We start from the raw sequence: 24,376 nt of genomic DNA on the forward strand, positions 1-24,376 counted from the left end.
AGTTACTGCTATGCTTTCCATATCATAAACATCATTTGTAAGAGACCAAATTATACAAATCAATGAAAGAGACCAAATTATCCAAATTATATGCTGTAGAATTTCCATTGCCATAAATGATCAACAAAGAACAATGATGTTAACAGTACTAATTGGAGTATTGTTTGTTTATGGTAAGCAACTACTTTCCATTACCAATATATTAGTTTTACTCATATTATTGTTAAACACAATTTGCCAAAGGATGGAAGCCCTTGTTGTTACAGTCTTGCAAAAATTGGGCTCTTCGGCTTACAAAGAGCTTTGGATCGTTTGGAATCTAAAAAAGGACATTGAAAAAATGAAGAACAGAATATCTATGATAAAATCTGCGCTCCTCGATGCAGATGTCAAGGCCAATAATCATCAAGTTAGTAATTGGTTGGAGGAGCTGAAAGATGTACTTTATGATGCAGATGATTTACTTGATGATTTTTCCATTGAAACTTTGAGAAGAAAAACAATGTCTGGAAACAAAAAAGTACGAATTTTCTTCTCTAAATCAAACAATATTGCCTATGGTCTAAATTGGGCCATCGAATGAAAGCGATCCAGAAGAGGCTAGATGACATTGCTAAAAATAAGCATGCACTGCAACTAACTGACCACCCTATCGAATGTGGGCGTATGTTTCTGATGAATTCGATATGAAGAAAATAACTCAGGAGATCATTGGAGATGAAAAGAATAGTCTGATGGAGCTAGTGCAACAACAACTTAGTGACAAAATTCGAGGGAAGAAGTTTTTGCTTGTGTTAGATGACATGTGGAACGAGGATCCTGAACTGTGGCTTAAATTGAAGAGCTTGTTCATGGAAGGAGGAAAAGGAAGCATGATAATTGTTACAACGTGTATCTCTACGGAACTGTATGTTTGGTGAGGTGGTTGTTGTTACTGGTGAGCATTGCATGAGGTATGGGGTCTCAGATCGTTTTTTAGAAAGAAAATATTAGTGTTTATAAAACAAACAGATAGATGTGCTATTGAATTGAAAACAATATGAGTTAATGGGTTGCTCTTGAAACTAAACTTGACTTAGGCCCAAATGTTATTTTTAATAAATAAAAATAATAATTCATAACAAAAATTAATAAATTAATTATATTATTAAAAATATTAATACAGATAATTAAAAAAATTTAAAAAATCCATAAATTAAAAAAAATCTGCGTGGATTAAAAAATTAACTAAAAAATAAAAAATTACCACGTGGACTGCCACGTAGGCAGTTAAAGAGAATATTTGCTGCAATGTGACAATCAGGAGTGTATCTGAGAGAATCTAGATATTAGGAGCATTGTTTTAAAAAAAAACTTTACAGTGGACTAAAACCTGAATTCGCTAACATTGCAGGAGTTTATATATTTAACCCTTTTCTCTTTTGGTTAGGAATCAAGATAGGGTTGTTTTTGTGAAATCAATAAATGACAGATGTTCTCACGTTGGGTGGAGTATTTAAAGTTTGAAAAATTCTAGGAAAATTTGTTTCGACCCTTTATTACTTTATTCTTATTCTTATTTTCCAATCCATTTTTAATGTAAACATTATGGGTCTTTTAATGTAAACATTATGGTCTTTAAATATATAAATTGTTATTTTCCAATCAATTTTTAATGTAAACATTATGGTCTTTTAATATAAATATACTATACTTTATTTCATTGTCATTTTTAGGGTACTATAGCACTCTATCCAGGATCGTCCCTAGGGGTAGGCCACCAAGGCTACCGCCTAGGGTTTTACATTTTTTAATTTTATATTTATATGATTTAAGTTAATTGATTTTTTTAAAAAAACAACCTTTTATGTTATATACACTAAAATAATAACATATCAAGAATATATAATAGTAATTATTTAAATTATTTATAATTTTTATTATTTGATTTATTAATTTAAAAACCAAATAAATTTGTAAGTTCGGAGACATGATATTTAAGTTTTTTTTTATAATATTGACATTGTGTTCCAATTATGACTTTTTAAATAATGAGATGAGTTATTAGAAAGTTAATTTTATTATAAATTAAAATAAAATATTAAATAAATTGATTATAGTAATTTAATACAGGGCCGTCTTTGAGGGTGTGTAAGGTGGGCTACCGCACAGGGTCTTAAAATTTTCACAGTTAAATTGTATTTAAATAAGGTCTCATAAATTTTTGTCATTATTAAAATTTGATTAAATAGAGTCTCTAATTATTTTTCCATAGTTAAATCATGAGTAACATACACAGGGCCTCAAAATACTTGTGACTGCCTTGATTTGATAATTTTACATCTGAAAAAATTTAAAATATATTAATTTAAAAGAAATATTATATTAAAAATATTTAATTTTAAATTTCGTCTCATGCCTCGAGATGTGTTAGGTCGGCTCTGCCTCTATCTAAACCCTATCATTGTCATCCATATTCCATAGCACCTCTTCAAGTTCTTTTTTCTTCATTAAAGGTAGTGTTTGTTCTGTAGTTATATATAGGATCAATAAAATTAATAATGTTTTATTATCAATGCACATGCCATTTAGTTATATTAATATTTAATATTTTTTATATTTCTTTACTAATTTTAAATTATTTTTCTTTTTCATCAGTTATATTATTTAAGAGATCAAAAAGATAAATTTGATGTTCTTTAATAAATTAAAAAGATACTCCCTCCGTTTCTTTTTAAGTGTCATTTAAGAGTAATTTTTTTTATTTCTATTTAAGTGTCGTTTTTATAGTTTAATGTCATAATCTGTCAATTATACCCTTGATAACTCCCTTAATTTGTCATTAAAAAAAGAGAGTGTTGATTAAATTTATTTACAAAGAAAAAATAAATGAGAGTATAATAGAAAAAATAACTCTAATAATTCACTATCTTGGTTGAAGAGCTTTACGCTAAAATGACACTTAAAAAGGAACGGAGGGGGTAATTTTTTTTAAAATATATGTATATTCATTCAATACATTAAAAATAAAAATAATTAACTTTAAAAAAATATTATGTCTTTTTAATACCTTAATCATAAAATATTTCTTTATTTAAAATGGTGATACCCAAACATGAGGTAATGAATGATAACATTGCAATTGGGTTTAGAAGATAATAAAGTTGAATTGATATGGGCGTTATTGTCATTTTTTTTGGCTTTATACCACCGGTTTAGTCCGGTTCGGGGGCGAGTTCTGGTATCAAGTGGTTCCATCCCCCTCCCGATCGCAGTTGCGAGGGATCGAACCGTGGTTCTCCCTACCAAGTCCAACGCCAATCACCACTAAACCAACTAACGATTTCAATTTTATATCTACTATATTAGCGCTCTATATAATAATTTCAATTTGTCTTGAATAGTTTTAAAATTTTGTTTTTCTATTAAGATTATAATTTTATTTTTTATTTTTTAAATTATATTAAATATTTTTCACTCTTTTATTAATAGAAGTAATTATATTATTAATTTTTTTTAAAACACTAAACATAAAAATGAATAATTTAATAATATTAATAGGAGGAATTCATTTAGTAATTTTAATACAATAACTTCTCTTATATGAAAAAAAATTGAAATTAAAAGGAGGCAGAAGGGTGCTCACCCTATTACAATCAAGAAAACCACAATCATAGAAATCAACAAAAATAACCCAATTAAAACAAACCAACAACGCCAACGAAAAGTAAAAAACGCACACACAAAACTATCCCCAATAATTTTTGGGGTTGGTAACAATAAAGCATCAACATCATTCAAAGTCACCACATTAAAACCAAGATTCCACTCTCAAGAATTATTGTTCTAAACCCCCGCCTCAACAACTTTAAGACAACTAGGGCCACACAATCGAAATAAAGATAAGAAAAGAACATCAAAGGATGTAGACCCAAGCCAATGGTGCCTCCAAAAATCTAAAGACCTCTCATTCACAAGCTTGCAATAAATAGAAGAAGAAAACCAATTAGCATGTGAAGGAGAATCCTCGGACTCCCCAATAGAACACAAATCCTTTCACCACAAATAAGTTTTCTTACATAAGCTAGGACCTCCCAAAATCTACCATTTGACATTACCATAGCTATAAGAAATCAACTCGACCCATATAGAGGAATTATCATTTAAAATTCGTTATTTCCACTTACTTAATAAAGTAATGTTGAACCAAGAACAATGTTTAACCCTTAAACCTCACTACTCCTTAGGTAAAGAAATAATATCCTAACTAACCCAAGACACCTTCTTAGCTTCCTCACCACCACCCCATAATAAGGTTTTTTGAATCTTAATAATCTCTTTTATAATCACCTTAGGCTCCTTGTAGAAAGAGAATAAGATAGGAATGTTGGATAAAATGAAATTCAAAAGAACCACCCTATCTCCAATAAACAAAAATCTATTATGCCAAACCGCCAACCTTTTTCTAATTTTGGACACAATAGGATCCCAAAAATGTTTTCTTCTAGGATTAATACCAACTGGGATACCAAGAAAAACAAAAGGAATCAAACCAAATCCACACATCAAAAAAGTAGAGGCTCCCTGCAAAAAATCGGAATACCAAGGTTAAGACCAAATAATTTACTTTTTTGACAAATTCATTCGAATACCAGACACCAACTAAAAACCTATAAGGATAGCTTTGATAGCCCAAAGGTTCTTCCACGATCCTTCTCGAATCAAGATAGTATCATTTGCGAATTGTAACAACTAGCAATGATAAGAGTCATTGAGGTAAATACCCTCAAATTCCCCTAAGGAGACTGCTTTGTGCAACAGACTGGCAAAACCTTCCGCCACCAAGAGAAAGAAAAAATGAGAAAGACGATCTCCTTGTCGTAAACCTCTTGTAACCTTGAAATCCACTGTTGGGCACCCATTGGCAAGAACAAACATAGAGCTATCAAACACCAACGCTTCTATACAACCACACCATTTATCGCCAAACCTCGTCTTCTCAACATACTCCTAAGGAACTTCCAAGAAACACAATCATAAGCTTTTTCAAAATCCACTTTTACCAACATACACACCTTCTTTTCTCCCTTTTAACAAATTCCACCACTTCGTTCAAAACAAGAACATTATACAACAATTTTCGATTAGCTACAAAAGCGGTTTGGCACTTTGAAATAAGCTTATGAATAACTAATTTCAATCTTGAGGCTAGAATTTTGCAAGAATCTTGTAAACACTTCCAAATAAGCAAATAGGCCTAAACTCGTTAACAGAAATGGTATTTGCAACTTTAGTAATCAAAGCTAAGAAAGAAGTTATAATCACTTTAGGCACACAAGAAACAAAATAGAACTCTTCCACCACACCCAAAAGATCAACCTTCACAATGTCCTGACATCCCCACACACTCACAAATAACCTACCTTAATTCCTCCAAAGAGAAAAGCCCCTCAAGCAAAGCTCTTTCAACCTCATCAAGAATCTTAAAAGCAACACGCGCCAATGAAGGCCTTATATAAGTAGGTTATTGAAATATATCTTCAAAGTGCCTCTTAACCTCACACTTCACATACTCCACCTTATCCAACCATCTATTGACCAAATTAACCCCCAATACATAATTCCTCCTAAACCTTTGTTTCATAGATTTGTGAAAAAATTTAGAGTTTGAATCCCCTTTTACTAACCATTTTTGTCTAGCCTTTTGTCTAAGGATGCTCTCTTTTTCGAAACTAGAATGCCACACCTTATTTGTAGATACGGGAGATTTTATGCGCCATATCCTCAACATTCAAAACAACACCATTAGCAACCTCGAAATCCAAAGCATTCAACTCTTTGATATCTTAACCACCCCTAAATCCAAAATGTCAAACACCTCTTTATTACAACTTCTCAACTTTCATCTTATAACTTTAAGCATTTCTTTAAAAACAAAAAAAATGCATTCCCTTCCACCTCAATTAAATTCCACACTTTCTTAACAAAAGGAAGAAAATATGGACGATGGGTCCAACAGTTAAAGAACTTAAAAGGTTTAGGACTCAAATTACTAGAGTTCCATTTCATCCAAGGCAATAATGATCAGAAAAATATCTACTTCCCATCATTTGGCCATTCTCCTTCAAAACTCCAAGCAACTCCGCGGATAACAAAAATATAACCAATCTACTCATCGTCTTTCCACTAAGATTAAACCAAGTGAATTTGTTCCCCACCATAGGAAGATCAATCAACTCAAAATCCTCAATGAAATTGTTAAACTCGAGAATTTCACCATAATTCATATTTGAAGACACCCCTTCATATCCCCTCCCTCTTAATATCATTGAAATCCCCTCGAATGCATCATATTCTCCACACAAAGGACATTTTACAATCATTTAACTCTTTCCACAATTTTCTTTTCAAGATTATGGAGCAAGAGGAATAAACATTAACTAGAAAATGCATCCCTCTTTCTAACCCACTTTAATATCGACAAAGCCTTCTCCAAAAAACTAAAACAAAGGTCAAACATACCTTTTTTTTCACATAATAAGCAAGCCCCCCCGATCTCCCAACAGCTCCCTTAGAGATCCATTCAACCTCCTTATCTCCCCACAAAGTAACCACTAAATTTTCATCAACCTCCTTAACCTTAGTTTCTTGAATCAAACACGCATAAAAATCTTCCTTTCTAATCAATTGAGCAAGACTCTTTCTTTTGATCAAAATACCACACCCCCTAATATTGTAAGATATAATATTCATAATAAACATGAATTGTTTGCTACCTTCTGACTTTTTGAAACTTGATCATTCAACTTCAATCCTCTAATTGCTTCAACATGGTTATCGACATCGTCACATTCGTTCGCCTCAAAAGCAACAACTTTATCCCATATATTTGAAGGCATATCACTAGTTAAAATTGTCCATAACCTATTATTGCATTGAGAAAAAACACCATCTGATAAAACTTTGCAACACATAACAGAGCCGCCTAAACATCTACTAGATGACGTTTTTGACAACGAGGAACATCATTTATTCGATACCGAATGAGCCTTCTTAGATTAAACACAAACCGGGTCTACTTTACTCGGCATATGAAAAGCTGAATAGTAAGATTTCTGAATGGGAAAATATTGAAAACTTTTAACATAAAGCTTCTTAGAAATATAATCAGATTTCTCTTTATGAATGAGACCGCTAATGATATGCTTCAACTTAACATTAAAAGAGTTATGGCTTAAATGCACTTTTGGTCCCCTTGTTTGGGCTTTTTAAATAATAGGCCCCCTATTACAAAACCAGTTATTCTGGTCCCTTAATTTAGAAAGTCTTTGGATTTACCTGGTCCCCGTCCAATTTTGCTTAGGTGTCATGTTCATTAATGAGGTGGCAGCATGTTTATGAATCCATGTCATCAATTAAGATTATTTTTAAAACAAATTCAATAATTTAATTAGCGAAATACTGTAAAAAAATTAATTAAATAAAATATTATTTAATTGTTATAAAATTTTATATTGTTTTAGATTAAATATCCCCAACCCTAATCCCCCATTCACCCATTGTTCAAGCTTCCAATTCGTTCAACTGTGCAACCCTAATTCCTCATTCACACTACAATCATTCAACATCCTCTATTTTGTTCAACTATGCAACCGGGTTCGTGGGTTTCAAAGTCTCCATTTTGTACAGTTAGGTTTCAAAGTCTTTTTGATTTAAAGAAGATGACGAAGTCACGATCTCAAAATAAGAGAAACTAAGAGGTCAACTACTATGTAAGGTATGTTTCTTTGTCCCTTTTACAAGTGTCAATGGTCCCCTAATGTTTTTGGTATGACTATGTCTTCTTATGGTCCCAGTAGTTTAGTATTGTTTATGTAGACATGTGTTAGAACAAGATTTGTTCTGATCAATATTCTTGTTTTGATGATAACATTATATGTGAATTTTGTATAAGACAATGTGGTACTCTAATCCTTTGCATTTTCCATTTCAGGAAATACATAAAGAGTATGCACAATTCAGCGCTCAGAAGCACTGACTCAGAAGGTTTTGGATGGCTACATCAGAACATGCTCTGGCAAGACATCAGAAGATGGTCAAGCAGAATCAGAACATGGACTATGAAGCATCAGAAGAACATGAAGTCAGAAGCAGAAGCACTGATGTTCTGAACGGTATCACGCTCAAGCACTTCAAAGTCAGAAGACAAGAAGATGCTCTGCACCAAGCTGATTGACTCTGATATTCAAACGTTGTATTCACAAATCTGAGTTCAGAAGCAAGTACAAGATGACAGGCTATTAAGTCTAATCTTTGACTGACAAAAGGAACGTTAGAAGCTACAAAAGGCAAAGTCAATAAAAGCAGCAAAAACATGGCTCGAGGTAGTTGACAAAAGTATGAAACATTAAATGCAAAGTTGTACTATTCACGCAAAGCATTAAATGCAACTCAACGGTCATCTTCTCAAACGCCTATATATATGGAAGTTCTGATCAGAAGCAGCTAACCAACAATTGTGAAAAATACTGAAACGCTGTCAAAATCAAAGCTCACGAACTTCATCTTCAACCTCACAAACTCTTGTAATATTTAGTGAATGTTAATCTTAGAACTTAAGAGAAATATCACTGTTGTGATTATAGCTTTATAAGCAACAATTCATACTCTTGTAAACATTATTTTACATTGATTGTAAAAGGTTCCTAGAGTGATCAGTGTGATCAGTAGACTCTAGAAGACTTAAAGGTTATCTAAGTGGTGAATTCCTAGAGTGATCAAGTTGTGATCTGTATACTCTAGAAGACTTAGAAGTTATCTTAGTGGAAAACCATTGTAATCAGTTGGGTTAGTGGATTAAATCCTCGGTTGAGGTAAATCACTCTAAGGGGGTGGACTGGAGTAGTTTCGTTAACAACGAACCAGGATAAAAATAATTGTGTTCATTGTTTTTATCTTACAAGTTTTTAAAGTCACACTTATTCAAACCCCCTCTTTCTAAGTGTTTTTCTATCCTTCAACATGTGGTCCCGTTTGTACGTTTGTGTTAATTTGAAACATTTTTTGTCAATTACTTATAAAGCCAGTTAAGGCTAACAAGGTTGGGTTAAGAATACATCATAGGGGAAAATAGTTGAGTAGCCTGTTAAGTGGTATGTTAATAGGGAAGTTACTGAGATGAAGTGGAGTTGACATATTGATTATATGTCATACATGGAAATATAGGGTATGATTCAGAGTGAGGGTTACACAAATATTAAGTGCTTGTGGTCTTAGACCCTTGAAAAATGATCAGAATGCTCTGCAATTTTCAAAAGATGTTGTAGGCTATGATGTAGTAGATGTATATGTGGAGCATCAAATGGAAATTCCTGATATTGTTGATGATAATGAACTAGATTATAACATTGAGGTTGATGGTGAAGATGATGTAGAATGCACTCGTTTTAAAAATGTAAATGGTGTTATTGAAGATGTTAGTCCTGAACATTTTGATGATACAAACATTGATGAGGCTGGAGAAGATAATGGTGTTGGAGATGCAAACATTGATGAGTCTGGAGAAGATAATGGTGTTGGAGAATATAATTATGCTGGAGAAGATAATGGTCCTGAAGAATATAATATTGATGAGGATTATGTTGTAAGTGAGAGTAGTTTTGAGGATAATGAGTTTCAATTTAGTATGAATTTTGATTGTTATTGCAGGATTATGTTTTGTTTAAGAAAATAACATTTATGGACATTTACTCAAGCATTGTGTATATAACCAATAGACCACAATTGTGGCCTATAGATGATCAGAATACAGTGGCACCACCACTGCAAGTGGAAAGATCAAAGTTCAAGTGTGACTTAGATTTGATCGAGTTTGTTGAATAGTGATTCAAATTTGAGCGCCTTAGTGAATTTTGAATCAAACAAGGATTTAATCGTGGTAATGTAGACACCACTTTAATTATTAGACGCAAAGTAAAGCATATTCTTTTAGTTCAAATATATGTCAATGATATTATTTTTTGTTACTAATGAATCTCTTTACTAAGAGTCTGCAAGTTTGATGCAAGGTGAATTTGAAATGTCTCTCATGGGAGAGCTCACACATTTCTTAGGATTGTAAATCAAGCAAATCGAAGAAGGAACTTTCATAATTCAAAGTATTGCTTGGAGCTTCTCAAGAAGTTCGATATGCATAATTTAAAGAGCATTTCAACCCATGTGGCGTCAAATGTGTTGATTGACAAAGACAAGAATGGAGTGGAGATTAAAAACACCAAATATAGAGGTATTATAGAATCCCTACTCTATTTAATGGCAAATATCCAAATATTATGTTTAGTGTGTGTATGTGTGCCAGATATCAGACGTCATATAGGGAATCCCACTTTAAAATCGTAAAAAGAATTTTGAGCTATCTTAATGGAACCTCGCAACATGGTCTTTGGTTTCCTAAAGGTAGCGCATATAACTTTGTAGGTTTTTCTGATCCTGATTTTGGGGGTGCAAGTTGGATAGAAAAATTACTAGTGGTACCTATCACTTATTTGAAAACTGTTTAATTTCCTGGTATAATAAGAAGTATAATAACATTTCTCTTTCTACCGCCGAGGCCGAATACATAATTGGTGTGCAAAAATCTTATGGCTAAAGTGATAATTGCAAGATTATGCTTTAAAATTTGGCTGCATTCCACTTAAGTGTAATAACACTAGCACGATCAGCCTCACTAAGAATCTGATACTTTGCTTAAGAACTAAACATATGGAAATTTGAAACCATTTTCTTAGAGATCATGTTGAAAAGAGGATGTTGTTTTTGAATATGTTGATACGAAAAATCAACTTGCTGAAATTTTTTTAAAACCATTATCATCAGAACCTTTTCACAAGATTTATAGAGAATTGGGAATCCTGGATTCCTCATGTCTTAAATAGACCAGGATTTTTATTTTAGTTTTTTTTTCTATTTGTATTTTGTTATTCGCTAACTATCTCATGTAGCAAATTATAGTTCCACCAACTCCATTAGTATATCTCTATAATTCTCATGTCCGGTTATATCATTGTGTGTATGTTTGTTTTGTATATTTTTATTGATTTTCTTATTACATTATTTATTTGATTCATTGATATCTATCATGACTTTGATTTTTCATCTTTGCATCTAAAGTCTTTTTAAATGTGTGTGGCTAATCATGTACATTTGAGCATTTATATACTTGTTCATGCATTATATAACCTCCCATTCTTAATATTTTTGATCACTTAATTTTGTGTTGCTTGATGTTGCATGTCTATTTGCATGTTTTTCGCATCTAGCATGTCTATATTCGAATTTCGTGTCTGATCTATGTTGTTGTTTATTCTTATTAGCTTTTTAGCTCATGTGTTCATCTGGAATTATAATTTTTCTTTGTTGCTGGTTATTAGGTGATTTAGACTCAATATCATCTATCTCTTTTTGATCTTGTCAAAGGTGGAGACGTTGTAATGTCAGTCTAGAGTTTCTCTTATGTGTTTTATGTTGTTGTGTGAGTGCAATGTTTCAGGGAGAGCACACACATTTATTTTCTTTGGGTCAAAGTTGACTCAATTCCAAGTGAAAACTTCCAAGCATAAAAAATGGGGAGACTGAAGTTGCATGTCTCAAATATATTTAGGGGGAGAACCCCAATACGGTTTTGTTGCTTGCCTCTTAAGTTTTTGTTTTGTTTAGTATTGTTTATTAAGTCTCCTTTTTAATTGTACATCGTTGGACTAAGTTTTGAATCCATTCATTTTAGCATGTATAATTCGAGTGTTTTTAATTGAGTAAGATCATTATGTTTTAAGTTATTTGCTTAAGTTAATGGGACAAGAGCCATACTTGGTGTTAGTTAAAGTTATGTGGGAAGTGAAATCTCAATATTTTGAAAAACTTGAAAAATTGAGAGTTATTATGTGTGACTCGATTCGCTCACAATCTATGACTTAAACCAAATTAAATAGAGGATAACATGAAATTCCTAGTGATTGTGACTCAAATCACATTTTACACCTGATTCGAATCATGCAACATTGTGACTCGATCACAAATTGCACGAGATTTGAATCACCCAAGTCTTGTTAGCCACTACCCAATTTGATTCCAACCACACTTTCTATATGACTCGAATCACAGAGTTTTTCACTTTTTTCTTGTATGACTCTGTCCAAATTGATTTGAATTAGAATTTGTACATGACTCAAATCATGAGCTTTCATGACTCGAATCAGAGTTACAACATGACTCGAATCATAGGAAATGAGTCACTTTTCTTTACGTTGATCTTGTTCCATTCTACTTGCTCATTTGACTTAAATCAGCAAATGTTCTTGACTTGAATCTAACAACAATTTTGACCTATTATTGTGCATAATATCCAACACATATAAGTTATTTTTGTCCTCTCATTCTTTGAAAAGTAATCAAGCAATCTCATAACCAAAAGTGTGATTTTGTGAGAACAACAACCTCTATTTTTGGAAAATTAGAATCTCTTGCAAACATAATTTCGTTCATCTTCAACCTCTATTTTAAATTCAAATATTGATTATGAAGATTTGTAATTATTGAGAGAAACATGTCTTAAAACTAACATTTCTTAAAGAGTTTGTAAATATTTTTAGGAAGCTTGCAAATTTGTGGTTGTTGTGACCGGTGGTGACAAATTCCAATGAAAACAAGGAGATTCGTCGCTCCAGTTTGACCTTGGTAGTGTTGCGTGGAAGCCTGTAGAAAAGGTAAGAGTTCTTCTCAATCTTCGAATAGTTCATCGCTCAAGAAATCAGTGGAATCAAGGGTGATTGCCACATAAGAAGACTTGGAGCAGATTGGTGAAGCTGGAAGATTCAAGAAGCAAGAATCCATTATAGATTTTGTAGAGAGTTCAACATAGAACGTGTATACAAGTCAAGATCCAGATAGGAGATTTATTTTTCTCAGCATTATGGTGGATTAATGATGTAAGAATAATATTCGTTAAAACATATTAAAAGATCTACTTTTCATGAGAAACCATTGGAGAGTGAAGTAGACTCCTGCGAGGATGATAGAGTCAAACTACTATACATCTCGGTGTACTATCTTACTCTCGCATTTTAATTTTTGTAGGTTATTGCATATTTAGATAATTGTTTCTTAGTGTAGTTTATCATTAATTTATGTTGGTAGCGGTTACACAAATTTAGGTTTTGTTAGAATTGGAACCTATTTGTGTTTTAATGCTGATTAAAATATGCAGACTAGTGGTGTTAGAATCCTGTAGAAATTGTTATTTTGTAAAGAACATATCTCGTGTAATTTGTAAAGTTTCAATTTATTGTAGTTTGTAACTCTTTGGATATAATCTCTAATCAATTTGAGATATTTGTTAATTGTGTAATTGTATTTGTGATTAATCTCCATTACAAGTATAAAGTTTCTATTTTTTTCTTTAAGACTTCCGCGTTGAAAAATTCTGATATTTCACTTTGAAAAATAGTCAATTTTAAAAAGGATTCATTCACCCCATCTAGTTTGTTCGTCTACTCCATATTCCTACCCAACCATTTGTAATCTATTGTAACAAATCTTGGAAGCATAATGAACTAGAGAGTTGTTCTCTCTTTCAAAGTAGATCAATTTAATTGAACTGTGTAAACAAATTCTTTGAATACTCGTCTTTTATCTTTCCCTGACTTATTTTAGATTTACTTATACCATTTGACATATTAATTATTGTTTGAGATCATTAAATTTGATTGCCTTTGTTTTTTATTTCATACTTATGGTATGTTTGGATTGACGATGAACATAGTTGATTCTAGCAAAATTGATTTTAACAGAATTAAATTTAGCAGAATTGATTTATGTTTGAATACATTTATGTAAAAGTGAGTAGAATAATAAATTTCAATGTAAAAATCATTCATAATAATTCTGGAGGTAGAAGCTACAAATGTTAGCTTCAAATAGAATCAATTTGAATAGAATTAAGGGTTAATAGTAATTCACCCTCTGTAATGTTAGCGAATTTTGCTTTTCCCCCCTCCCTACCTTTTGGCAACGGTTTTTTAAAAAAAAAAACGTTGCAAAAACCTGCCTTTGGCAACGGTGGGGGTAAACCGAAACACGCTCATATTACAGGGGGTAAACTACTATTAACCCAATAACCGTAGAATTAATTATACTTTTAAAAATTCAAACATCTTAAAATCATCCAGAATTAATTCTATATCTCTATATTTGATTTCGAGTCTTATAAAAGTGAAACTAAATATATTATTAAATTTAACGAGACAAAAAAGTCTTGACGTGATCATAGCTTTCAATTTTGTAATAAAATTGACTTAAAAAAATATATTTAAATATATTTAGTAATCAAAATGATTAACATAAAGTGTACGAACAAAATAATTAACTAAAAATATGTTTTTACACTGTATTTTATAATAAGGGTCGCATTTTTATTTTTTTCTCCATCTCAAACAAATGCTCACTTAAATATGTAAATATTTAATAGAAATAATAACTGTTAGTTTGAGTAAAAACTTGATTTTTTCTTTTAATCACATATCAAATATTTTTATTTAAGGGTTGTGATGCACCGACGAGAATGCACAACTTTTAAGCTCAATATATAAATGTAACAATAATAATAATAATAATAATAATAATAATAATAATAATAATAATAATAATAATTATTATTATTATTATTATTATTATTATTATTATTATTATTGTTCCAATAATATATTCTTATTCTTATTTATTAAATTTTACCCTATTTAAATACTCAATTAACTACCTTAATGAATGACTCACAATTCAAATGTAACATTTAATATAAGATTGAAAAAGTATTTCCACACATTAAAAGTTTAATGTGTCTGAAATATTCAATCATCAAATCAAAATAATTGCAGAATTAAAAGTTATATACTCTAAGCCAATTGACTCTGACAAAAGCAGTTAGTTACTAACTTAGCGATGTAATAAAAACGTGGGCTAATAATCAACGATGGATGTGATTTCAAGACCTAATAATTGTTAGTACTATAATTAAATAAATAAATTCTTCATCAATCATAATAAATAATAAATAAAAAAAATCGACACAGAAAGAAAAAAAAGAAAGAGACGTTTTTTTTTCTCCACACAAAGACGACCACAATTCTTGGTGGCACCATCGTTCCCATTGTTATCACAAAATCACAACAGATTCATTTCCGCTTTTCCCATTTTACCCCTCTCCACAAAATCCGCTTCTGCTGCTATGTCATGTGGCGGTGCTGTTAGCCCTCTCTCTCTTACGTGCTCACACATAGATATATAGATATACATATAGATACACAGATCTCTTCTTCTCTTTTCTCTTCTCTGTAAGAGTACAAAACCTCTTTCTTCCTTCAATAGTTTCGTACCATGACGGGATTTGGTGGCGGCCATTGTTTCCCGTATCCTCTTTCCGCTGTCATTCCCGTTCTTGCGCTCGTTCACGTGATTCTTGCTTTCATTGCCACTCTTCAGGTTTATTTTTAGGCATTTTCGTTTATAATTCGGATTTTTTTATTTATTTATCAATTTAGGTTTTTCTTTTTGTTTGATTGTTGTGAGAATGATGTGAAGAATTGTATAGAATGAATTCAGATTTTGTATCATGCATTTTGTTGATTTTGACTTTTTCTTTCTGATTATCAAATTCAATCAGTCGATGTGTGAGTGTGTTAGTGTACTGTTTATGTTAATTGTGTTTTTAATGCCTTAATTACTTTGACAAACCATATAATTGAAACTATTTAATTAGTAAAATTAATTTATAATTAATATTTGATTGTAGACTTTTATGAATCCTATTTCTGTATGTAATTATCATTAGTATGGGAAAAGTGTGATATGTTGAATGAGTAGTGGTTTGTGTTGGTATGGTGAAATTGTGAAGCATGGTTTGGTTTTTATGGATAATTAACTCAATTAATTCAATCTTAATTTTAATTTTTTACTTGAACAACTTGATTTTATTCAGTTCAAGACTAAGTGATTGAGATGGAAATTCATAACATTAAGTTTGAGAATCTGAGATTTGAGTTCCTTGTACAGTAGTGTAAGCTATTTTCTTTTACTTACTGTTAGTTTTTTGTTTTTATTTGGCTACTCCAGTTGTTGAGGATTCATGTGAGAAGTTCTGAGCATGGTTGGACTCGGCAAAAAGTAAGTGCATTTTCCAAGCTACTGTTTTTTTTCCGGATTGATACTATTACTTGATTTTTTCTAAATGGATGAACTTGTTTAGTTTGTAAATGTAATAATAACTAATAACTGATTCGTGACTGGTCAATAAATACTGATCAATAATGTAGTCTCACACTGCAGATAACTGTGCATTGGAATTATGTCTTTGCTATGCTATACTAATTATCAAGATTTGAGAGAATTTCCAACTCAACATTCATTTTAAAATCAGGATATAAATCAGTTGTCTTGTGTGATTATAGTAAAAAGCTGGAAGAATATGCATTTTTCCTATTTAAGTAACTTTTTGTTTGTTACTTTATAGACGGTAATATCATCCACCTTTACTCTAGATTTCCCAGGCCCTTTTTTCTCCATTTGCTACCTATCCTTTCTAAATTTTGTTGGTGGTGTGGGGGTGTTGCATGTTTGTGTGTATCTTAAATGGTCAATGCGTACAACAAATTCTAGTCACATTGTAATGTTCACGTGTCTACAAAAGCTAATTTCACTGCTGCCCTTATAATAAGAATGGGTAGACATGCCCTCATAATAAGAATGGGTAGACATGCGCTAACATATATGTAGCCGGGATTTGTAAATTGCGCATAGGAATGTGCTATTTCTAGTACTCATTCTTTGAGCTTTTATGAGTATAGAACTTTTTTATTGGTATTTTGTTTTCTTGTCACTCGTTACTCTAGTCTCTAGGTTTATTACTTGCTGCTACACCAACTTCTGTTAAATTTATTAGATTCTCATGAAATGTAAATATAATGAGTTGCAGGTGTTTCATCTATTGATTGGCTCTTCTAACTCTGGTTAGTTGTATTTACTTTTAATGTTCAAATCTATTTTATAGTGGTTAGCACACTGCAAACTATATATTTTAGATTACAATTACTAATTAGTTATCGTTTCCTTTTTGTAATGGTTAGAATGAGTCTTTTATTATTTCATATTTTGTAACAATATGTGAGGCAATCCTGATATTTTATCTATTAATTTATTGTCATATAATTAATATTGTTATATAATTAATAAATAATTGAATTAGATAGGTTTTATTCACAACTGTGCCATAACGCGCTAGGATTACTATCTTCCCACTGTTGATGTCAATGTTAGGCAAGGCACGTCTTTCTAGTGCTTCCACTGCAACCTTGTCTCTTAAACTTGCAAACTCTTTTCCTAGTTCTCCAAGAATGTGCTTCTTCATTCTTGTTAAACTTGGAACAGCTCTTTAATCCTTCAGCAGACACTCTTGAAAATTGGGTTGGAAAGTGAGGATGCCTCCCATTTCTAAAACCCGTTTAGAGTCATATCTCTTCCAATGTGGGACTCTTAACATACACTATCCAAAACCCTTGAATACCGCTACAAACTTGCAAAACTTCAAGAGTATGAACTTCCCTACACCCAAATGCCTCGATTCTCTCTCACAAATGGCAAGTTTGATGCCCCTTCCAACCTGCTCTCCTATTTATAGGCAACAGCCTTATTTCTTCTATTTACCCCAACCAAACTAAGCAAGTAACAAGCAAACACCTAGCATATTTCTTGCTCATTCTTCTTCATCATCATAGTACTAAACTTGGTAAGTCTGACTTTTGACAATCCGATCTGCTATGTCTGATATCATGTGTGGATTGCCTGCTTATCCAATTCTTCTATGTAGAAACAACTCATTAATAACTACATGATACAGTTTTTGTCCATTGTTTGAAATGGTTCTGTTTTAGTTACTTAGCACAAAATACGTCAGCAATAATAATTAATTTTGCCCATCCACCTTGTTTTCTCTTTATGTCATCCGAACTTTTTAATTTGAAACTTCAGGTTACTTCATTTATTTGGCATTGATACTTCTTGCTTCTTGCAAGGGATGGACATATTGGTCACAGTCTTTTGGTTTCATTTTTATGGGTATGCCTCTGTTCTGTATTATCTAGACACCAGTGATATGTTCTTACTGTTGGTTCAAATATTTAAACTGGTGAAAATTGTTTTGCAGCACTCCCCAAAGTACTTTTTTTTGCAGCATTTCTTCTTCTTTTATCCTTCTGGTATGTTGCTTTGCTTGTTGTTAAAGTATTTAATTAATTTGGTGCAAAAAAATTCTTCTAGCAAGTATTAACATTCGTACTTCAGCCTTGAGAAATCTCTGCTGCCAGCTCTTATTTATTTGTCTGTTCGTGTTTATTTATTTATTTTCCTTACGATTGTATTGGTGAATTGTTGTTTACTGTACGTCAGTAAGACTTAATTCAGGTTGCTTTATTATTCGTATATATATCACAAACAAGCATATTTTTTTAGAATGACGCATGCATAATTATATATGCACTTAGAGCTAGGTTTTGCTTTCTGAGTTGCCAGCTGAACAATCATTATTTTGTTGTGGCATTTTGAGACTGAGGTAGTATTGTTTACTGGCATTTCTTGTTTAATACCATTCCTATGTGTCCACTATTTTTGTTAAATGAATGAACTGGACTACCGACACAGATCACATACATATAAACTTGATTAAACTTAAAAGTATAAGATGATACATATACCCTCTAAAGCAGAAATTGTATGTTAGACTCCAGCAAATAAATATTGTGCAATCAAAATTTTAATTAGGTATTACATTGATTGCTGGTGCAAACTAAACAATTTTTTAACTGAAAGTTAAAATATGTGAAAATTCAAGGCGGTCAATGAGGTTTGTTTTGGTGAGGGAGGGGGAAAGGGTGGTTTGTCTGTAGGCTTGGTCCCCACTTTTGAATGTAATACTTGATTATCTTACTCTACATGTCATATGCTATCATTAACATGACACCGAAGTGCTTTGTTGAATGAGAACTGAGCTACACCTATAAAGATGTATATCTAATATAATTTTAGGCTCTTGTCTAAATACGTACTATTTTCTAAGCTGTACTTGGGTTCCTTTTGCAGGGTTGACCTATGCCATCAGCCAAACGATGATGATGACTATGAAGGAAGTTTTTCTGAGGAACCACCTTTGCTGGGAAAATCTCCAAATGAAGCAAATTTAACAAACAGGAATAGACATAGAAAGTGTTTTCCTATTCGTTTTTCTCGTCTGGGGCACCGTCAAAAGATTGTGATTTTGGTACAAAAAGATTTTATTCTCATGTAGCTCTGATTGTTGTCTTATCCATTTGTCCTTAATTTTGACACATAACCTTTACTAAGTATTTCCTTCAAATACAATGACTTTGATATGATTCGCCAGGTTATGTTACTAATTCTCATCACCATAATGGCATTTGCTGTAATAATCTGGATCGGGCTAGGAAAGAATCCCATTGACTCTGAAGTGGTGGCTCGGGTATAGATGCTGTAACTTGTTCTGTTCTATATTATCCATAATGCATTAACAAAATATTAAGATCTAAATGACATGCTGAGGGTTTAGCTTATGACCGAATGCAATGGGGTTGATTGACTCTTGTAAATGACATGCTGAGGGTCTTATCTAATGGAAAAAAATTCTGGCAGTGATTGTTATTTTATAATCTATGATGCCATGCACCATTCTGACTTTCTTAGTAGTAATGCATATACTAGCTTAAAAGTTCGCAATGATACTTTCTCTTAACTACTGTCTCTATTTCTTTTGTTGTTCAAATAGGAAGTAAAAGGCCGTTCATTTTCTTAGTAGCATGGCATATACCAGCATAAAAGTTGGCAATGGCGTTATCTCTAAACTACCGTCTCTATTTCTTTTGTTCTTCAAATAGGAAGTAAAATATTGTTCATTTATTATTTTTAATTAGAAAACCTAAGTCTAAGTTTACTTTTTTTTTTTGTTGAGAAAAGGAAAGGAAAATTACAATAGAAAAAGTCTGGAGCTCCCATTGCTATGCAGGGAACTTCTTGGCCCAAGTCCCTAATAACATCTTAGAATTGAGCTTTGAGCCCAACTTAATCCCTCAAAATCAGCTTGTAAAGTGAGGACTACTCAAGCCTTATAGGCAATAGTGTGGGTAGAATAACAAGAATCTCAATACCCCTTCCTAATGCACTGGAATATCAGAGAACCTTGTTCCATAACCGAAATAGGATAGTCTCGGATGCTTTCTTTAAATTTGACTTAGGGCCTTACTCAAACCCACAAAGCCAAATTGTAAGGTGAACACTGTCCAATCCTTATAATCATTACTTAGGCTTTATCTCTAGTTGATGTAGGACTTCAACACATTTTGTATTTGGAGAACTCATAACAAAGCCAAGCAAAACTGATATTCTTCTAGTGATTTGATTGGGTCAAAATATTACTGCGAACATTTTTGTAAGGAAGCTGAAATTTTTTGAACAAAACAATCAGATTTGATTACAATGGTTATGTGCTCTGTGTAACTGACACTTGTTTCTTCCAAAAGTATAGCTGGCTTTAAATAGAAATATTTGGGGGTTCTTTTAATTTTCTTATCAAAAAAGAGTATGAAGAATTGTTGTATATGTTGTTTGGGTGAGGGTGAATTCATATGATAAGCTTAGATGCCATAGTTTTGATGAACCATGGATGTTTTCTTAGTCTCCCAACAATCTTTTCATGCATGTTTTGATAGACTAAAGATCTCATGTAGGTATACCTGGATGTGTCTGCTATTGGAATGCTTCTCTTAGGAGGAGCGCTGGCATGTTATGGTGAGCAATTGTTATTCTAGCTGTTTTCCATTCTAAGTTAAGTAGGTTTGAAGTTTATCGTCTTCTCTTGCTTGAGAGGGTGTACTAATTTGTGTGTTTTTATGTAAACGCATGACCATTAATCAATTCATAAACCTCTATATTTCAGCTGATTATCACGGTTAATGTTAAGGGCCTGTTAAGGATTATAAAAAAAAAGTGATTTTGATGCTCAACAATTTAGGGATTAGTTTTTAGAGATTTTTTAATAAAAAAAGTTGTTGAGTTTGTTTATCAAAATAAAAATCACATTTTTTAAATTACTTAGTTATAAAAAATGGTTTTTAAGACAAGGTATTCAAAGCAACTTTTTCATTTGAAGCAGTTTTTAAATTATTTTCAGATTCAATTTTTTTAAAGAATTTGTAACAAAAGAATGAAAACTTTCAAAAGTGATTATTTTTATAAAAAAATTAATTTGTTGCAAAATGAGCTGTAACAAACGGGCTCCAAATCAGATGAATTTTAGATTATAATACATGTGGTATATGATCATGCATTCTCATATTCTGCTGTTATAATTTGGCCATCTTTCCTTGTTTATCATAACACCTGATTATATTTATTGGAAAATTACTGCCAATTATGAGGCAGTTAGTTTATGGGATTGTGACTGCCAGATGAGAGGCGTTACTTTATGGGTAGGATACACTGAGCTAGTACTCTGTTCTTAACAAAAGAAATGTTAAGTGAGCAACAAGATGATAATGGTACTGTTAAACCTCTTATTTAAAATGTGTATAAGCGGGGGGAAAACTGATTATATTTATGGGAAAATTACTGCCAATTATTAGGCAGTTAGTTTATGGGTTGTGACTGCAAGTTAAGAGGCGTTACTGCTGTGAGTAGTAATTAATTATGTAATTATTCATGTCTATTCATAGAATTAATTTGAGCTTATGGTTTTTAACTCTTTTTCTACATAAATATCATAGAAGGAAATTTCTATTTGCTGATAAAAATCCATTACATGACAAGCTTTGGATTGATTTATAATTTAAATAAATGCAATTCAATAATTTTTATTGGTTGTAATGTTAATCACTAGTGAGTACTGAGTACGTAGTGAGATGCCTGGTTTCTTAGACATAGTTTTTCATTATGATTTTTGCGGTGCTGTTCCTTTGCAGGAATTATATTATGCTTGAAGATGAGAAAAGTAAGAGCTGAGAAACCTTCATCTGAAATGGGGAAGGTACTAGATTTGTTATATTCTTGCTGCCAGGAGCCCCTCGGCTGCCTGCACTTTATCTACATTTTTATCTGATGCATACTTTAGATGTTTATTTTAAATAACTGCACGTCTATAGAGACAGTGGCACAGGCTTGTGCTTGTGTATAAATTATTGAAAGTATTCTATTTTATCAGGTTGCAGGTTTAACTATAGTCTCTGTACTGTGCTTCACATCAAGTTCTTGTGTAGAACTTTTTACGGATATTCCTGTACGTATAAGTTAACTTTTTTTCTATTCTTGATAAAACGGTTAAAATTTCCTGAACTAGCCTTCACATTATTATTTTATTATTATTGCAGATGATGTTTCACTGGCATCAGCATCTCTTGGATGATGTTTATTCCTCTCTTCTGCTGATTTTGTATTTTTTTGTGGGTATGTGCTGTTAACAATATAGTTACCGTTGTCTCATAGTTCAGTTGCTGGAATCTTTTGTTCTTTCCTTTTACGAGTAATGAGAGTAATGACTGTCTTCCGAAGAATTTGTACTTGGCCTGCTACTTATAATATTTTGTTGATGATTCAATTGTATATTGCTTTCTTTTTTAAATAGTTTATTCTCCTTTAACTCTGAATCTCACATTATTTCCAGGTTCATCGATACCTTCAGCAGTGGTGCTATGGGTAATGAGAGAATTGCCACCTGCAGAAGATACTGGATCACTAGAAGAATCAAGTATAATAGCTTTTGTTGCTAATAGTTCAGTTGATGTTCATCATCCTCAGCACTGGACTACTGTAACAAGCAATCAGAATCAGGTCCCTATATCGTGCACCCTGACCTTTGGTTAAATTACCTTTGCAGTATTCAGTTGATTCTGAATTTTTTTTCCTTATCTTGTCCTTTATCAGTAGAAAAATAATTTTTTACATGGATTGCTCTTGACGGTTGAGGCTTTAAGATTCAAATTCATCATTGTTTCTGTCAAGTGTCATCACATAAGTCACAAGGTGAAGTTGAATGTCGATCGAGCATATACAAAAACGATACTGATCTAGTTATGCTTTTGTCTTACCTCAATGGTTTTTATTGGTGCCTTTCTTTATCTTTATATCACATCTTGTACCCTTTCATCTACTTTTGGAACTAGTTTCCTTAGAGTTAGTTTAACTCAGGCATGTCATTTCTTTTCTACTTTGTTGTTGTATTTGTAACTTTGCTGCGGAGTAACCTACATAAATAATTGTTTAGTGACATAAATGCTGTCTTTTTTGCAGACATCAAGAGCTAGTCCTATATGAGTTGACCTTTGCATGTATATCTTCTATTTTCGCCGGATTTCGGGCACAGCTAATTGGAGTTTCTTGGGAATATTTTGAACCTTAGAGCGACGATAAAAGAGAAAATGATGATGGTGGATGCAAGCACTTTCCAATCCCAATGTACTCGCGTTTTAAATCTAACTGTATATAGCTGCGATTTGATATATGAAAATTTGTTTAGAGCTATACAAGTTTTGGGAAGCAGTTGTGGTTTGGAATCAAAAACACTTGCCTGATGTGAATATTAATGTTGCCCAGCGAGCATGTTCTTCCAACCTGCTTGCAAACTGAATCAATATTAACGAGGATCTTGTTTCAAGTTTCTACTCATATGGCATGACTTGAACAATTGTTTTTACGGTATTTTTTAAAAAACAAATTAAGTTCAAATCCGATACAATATTAATGAAGGATCCATCTATTAAAATATAAATAAAATTGACATTTTATACTTTAGATGTTATTTTTACAGATTTTTTATGAAGTGCATAAAGCTATTTTAAACTAAAAACAAAGTTTTTTCAAAAAAATTATCGAAGTATCAATTTTCAGATGTTGCTAAAACAACTTTTTATTTTTTGTATTTAGATTATTTTTTCTAAAACGTTTTTTTAATAAAGAAAACACAACAAAAGACTCGAATATTATATTTTTGAACCGTAGCGTGACATGCTTATTGAAAAGACATATAAGTTGGAGGTATTTCTTGCTTCATAAACAAATTTGATTAATATACAACACAATTAATATAAGTCAAAATTAATGTGATTGGTCAAACTGATAGATATTTTGCACAAAGTTACTAAAATTGTGTAATCAAAGTTCGGGGTTTGGACTCAATCCCTGAACATGTAGTAGTGTTAAATTTTCTTCATTTTCTTCAGAGAGTTTTGTCGCTTATTGTGATCCTCCTTGATCCACTTTACTTGAGAGTTTTGTCGCCTATAGTAATCCTCCCCGA

At 32.0% G+C, this 24,376-nt stretch overlaps 1 protein-coding gene across 2 annotated transcripts; it reads left to right on the forward strand.

Moving 5' to 3' along the window:
* Nucleotides 1-15,112: 15,112 nt before the first annotated feature.
* On the forward strand, nt 15,113-23,745 carry LOC131603056 (tobamovirus multiplication protein 1-like). Of its 2 annotated transcripts, XR_009284232.1 has the most exons (14): nt 15,113-15,510; nt 16,141-16,191; nt 17,000-17,033; nt 18,052-18,138; nt 18,227-18,278; nt 19,159-19,336; nt 19,460-19,555; nt 20,817-20,877; nt 22,047-22,111; nt 22,286-22,360; nt 22,452-22,527; nt 22,745-22,911; nt 23,005-23,103; nt 23,371-23,745. XR_009284232.1 is itself a non-coding variant. In XM_058875305.1 (13 exons), exons 1-13 carry the CDS (start codon nt 15,406-15,408, stop codon nt 23,392-23,394), a joined length of 1,071 nt encoding a protein of 356 aa, XP_058731288.1. In that variant the 5' UTR covers nt 15,115-15,405; the 3' UTR covers nt 23,395-23,745. The 2 variants fall into 2 exon arrangements, 1 of the variants encoding a protein (XP_058731288.1); XM_058875305.1 differs by lacking the exon at nt 23,005-23,103 and having other exon boundaries at nt 15,115-15,510.
* The last annotated feature ends 631 nt before the right edge of the window (nt 23,746-24,376 follow it).

Source organism: Vicia villosa, linkage group LG5, assembly GCF_029867415.1.
Source record: "Vicia villosa cultivar HV-30 ecotype Madison, WI linkage group LG5, Vvil1.0, whole genome shotgun sequence".
NCBI classification, from domain to species: Eukaryota; Viridiplantae; Streptophyta; class Magnoliopsida; order Fabales; family Fabaceae; genus Vicia; species Vicia villosa.

Excerpts from the sequence above, each read along its gene's own strand:
- LOC131603056 (XM_058875305.1), top strand. The coding sequence starts at position 15,406 with ATGACGGGATTTGGTGGCGGCCATTGTTTCCCGTATCCTCTTTCCGCT. Across the intron at positions 16,192-16,999 it reads ATGGTTGGACTCGGCAAAAA|GTGTTTCATCTATTGATTGG; the intron begins GTAAGTGCATTT and ends AATGAGTTGCAG. Across the intron at positions 19,556-20,816 it reads ACTCTGAAGTGGTGGCTCGG|GTATACCTGGATGTGTCTGC; the intron begins GTATAGATGCTG and ends GATCTCATGTAG.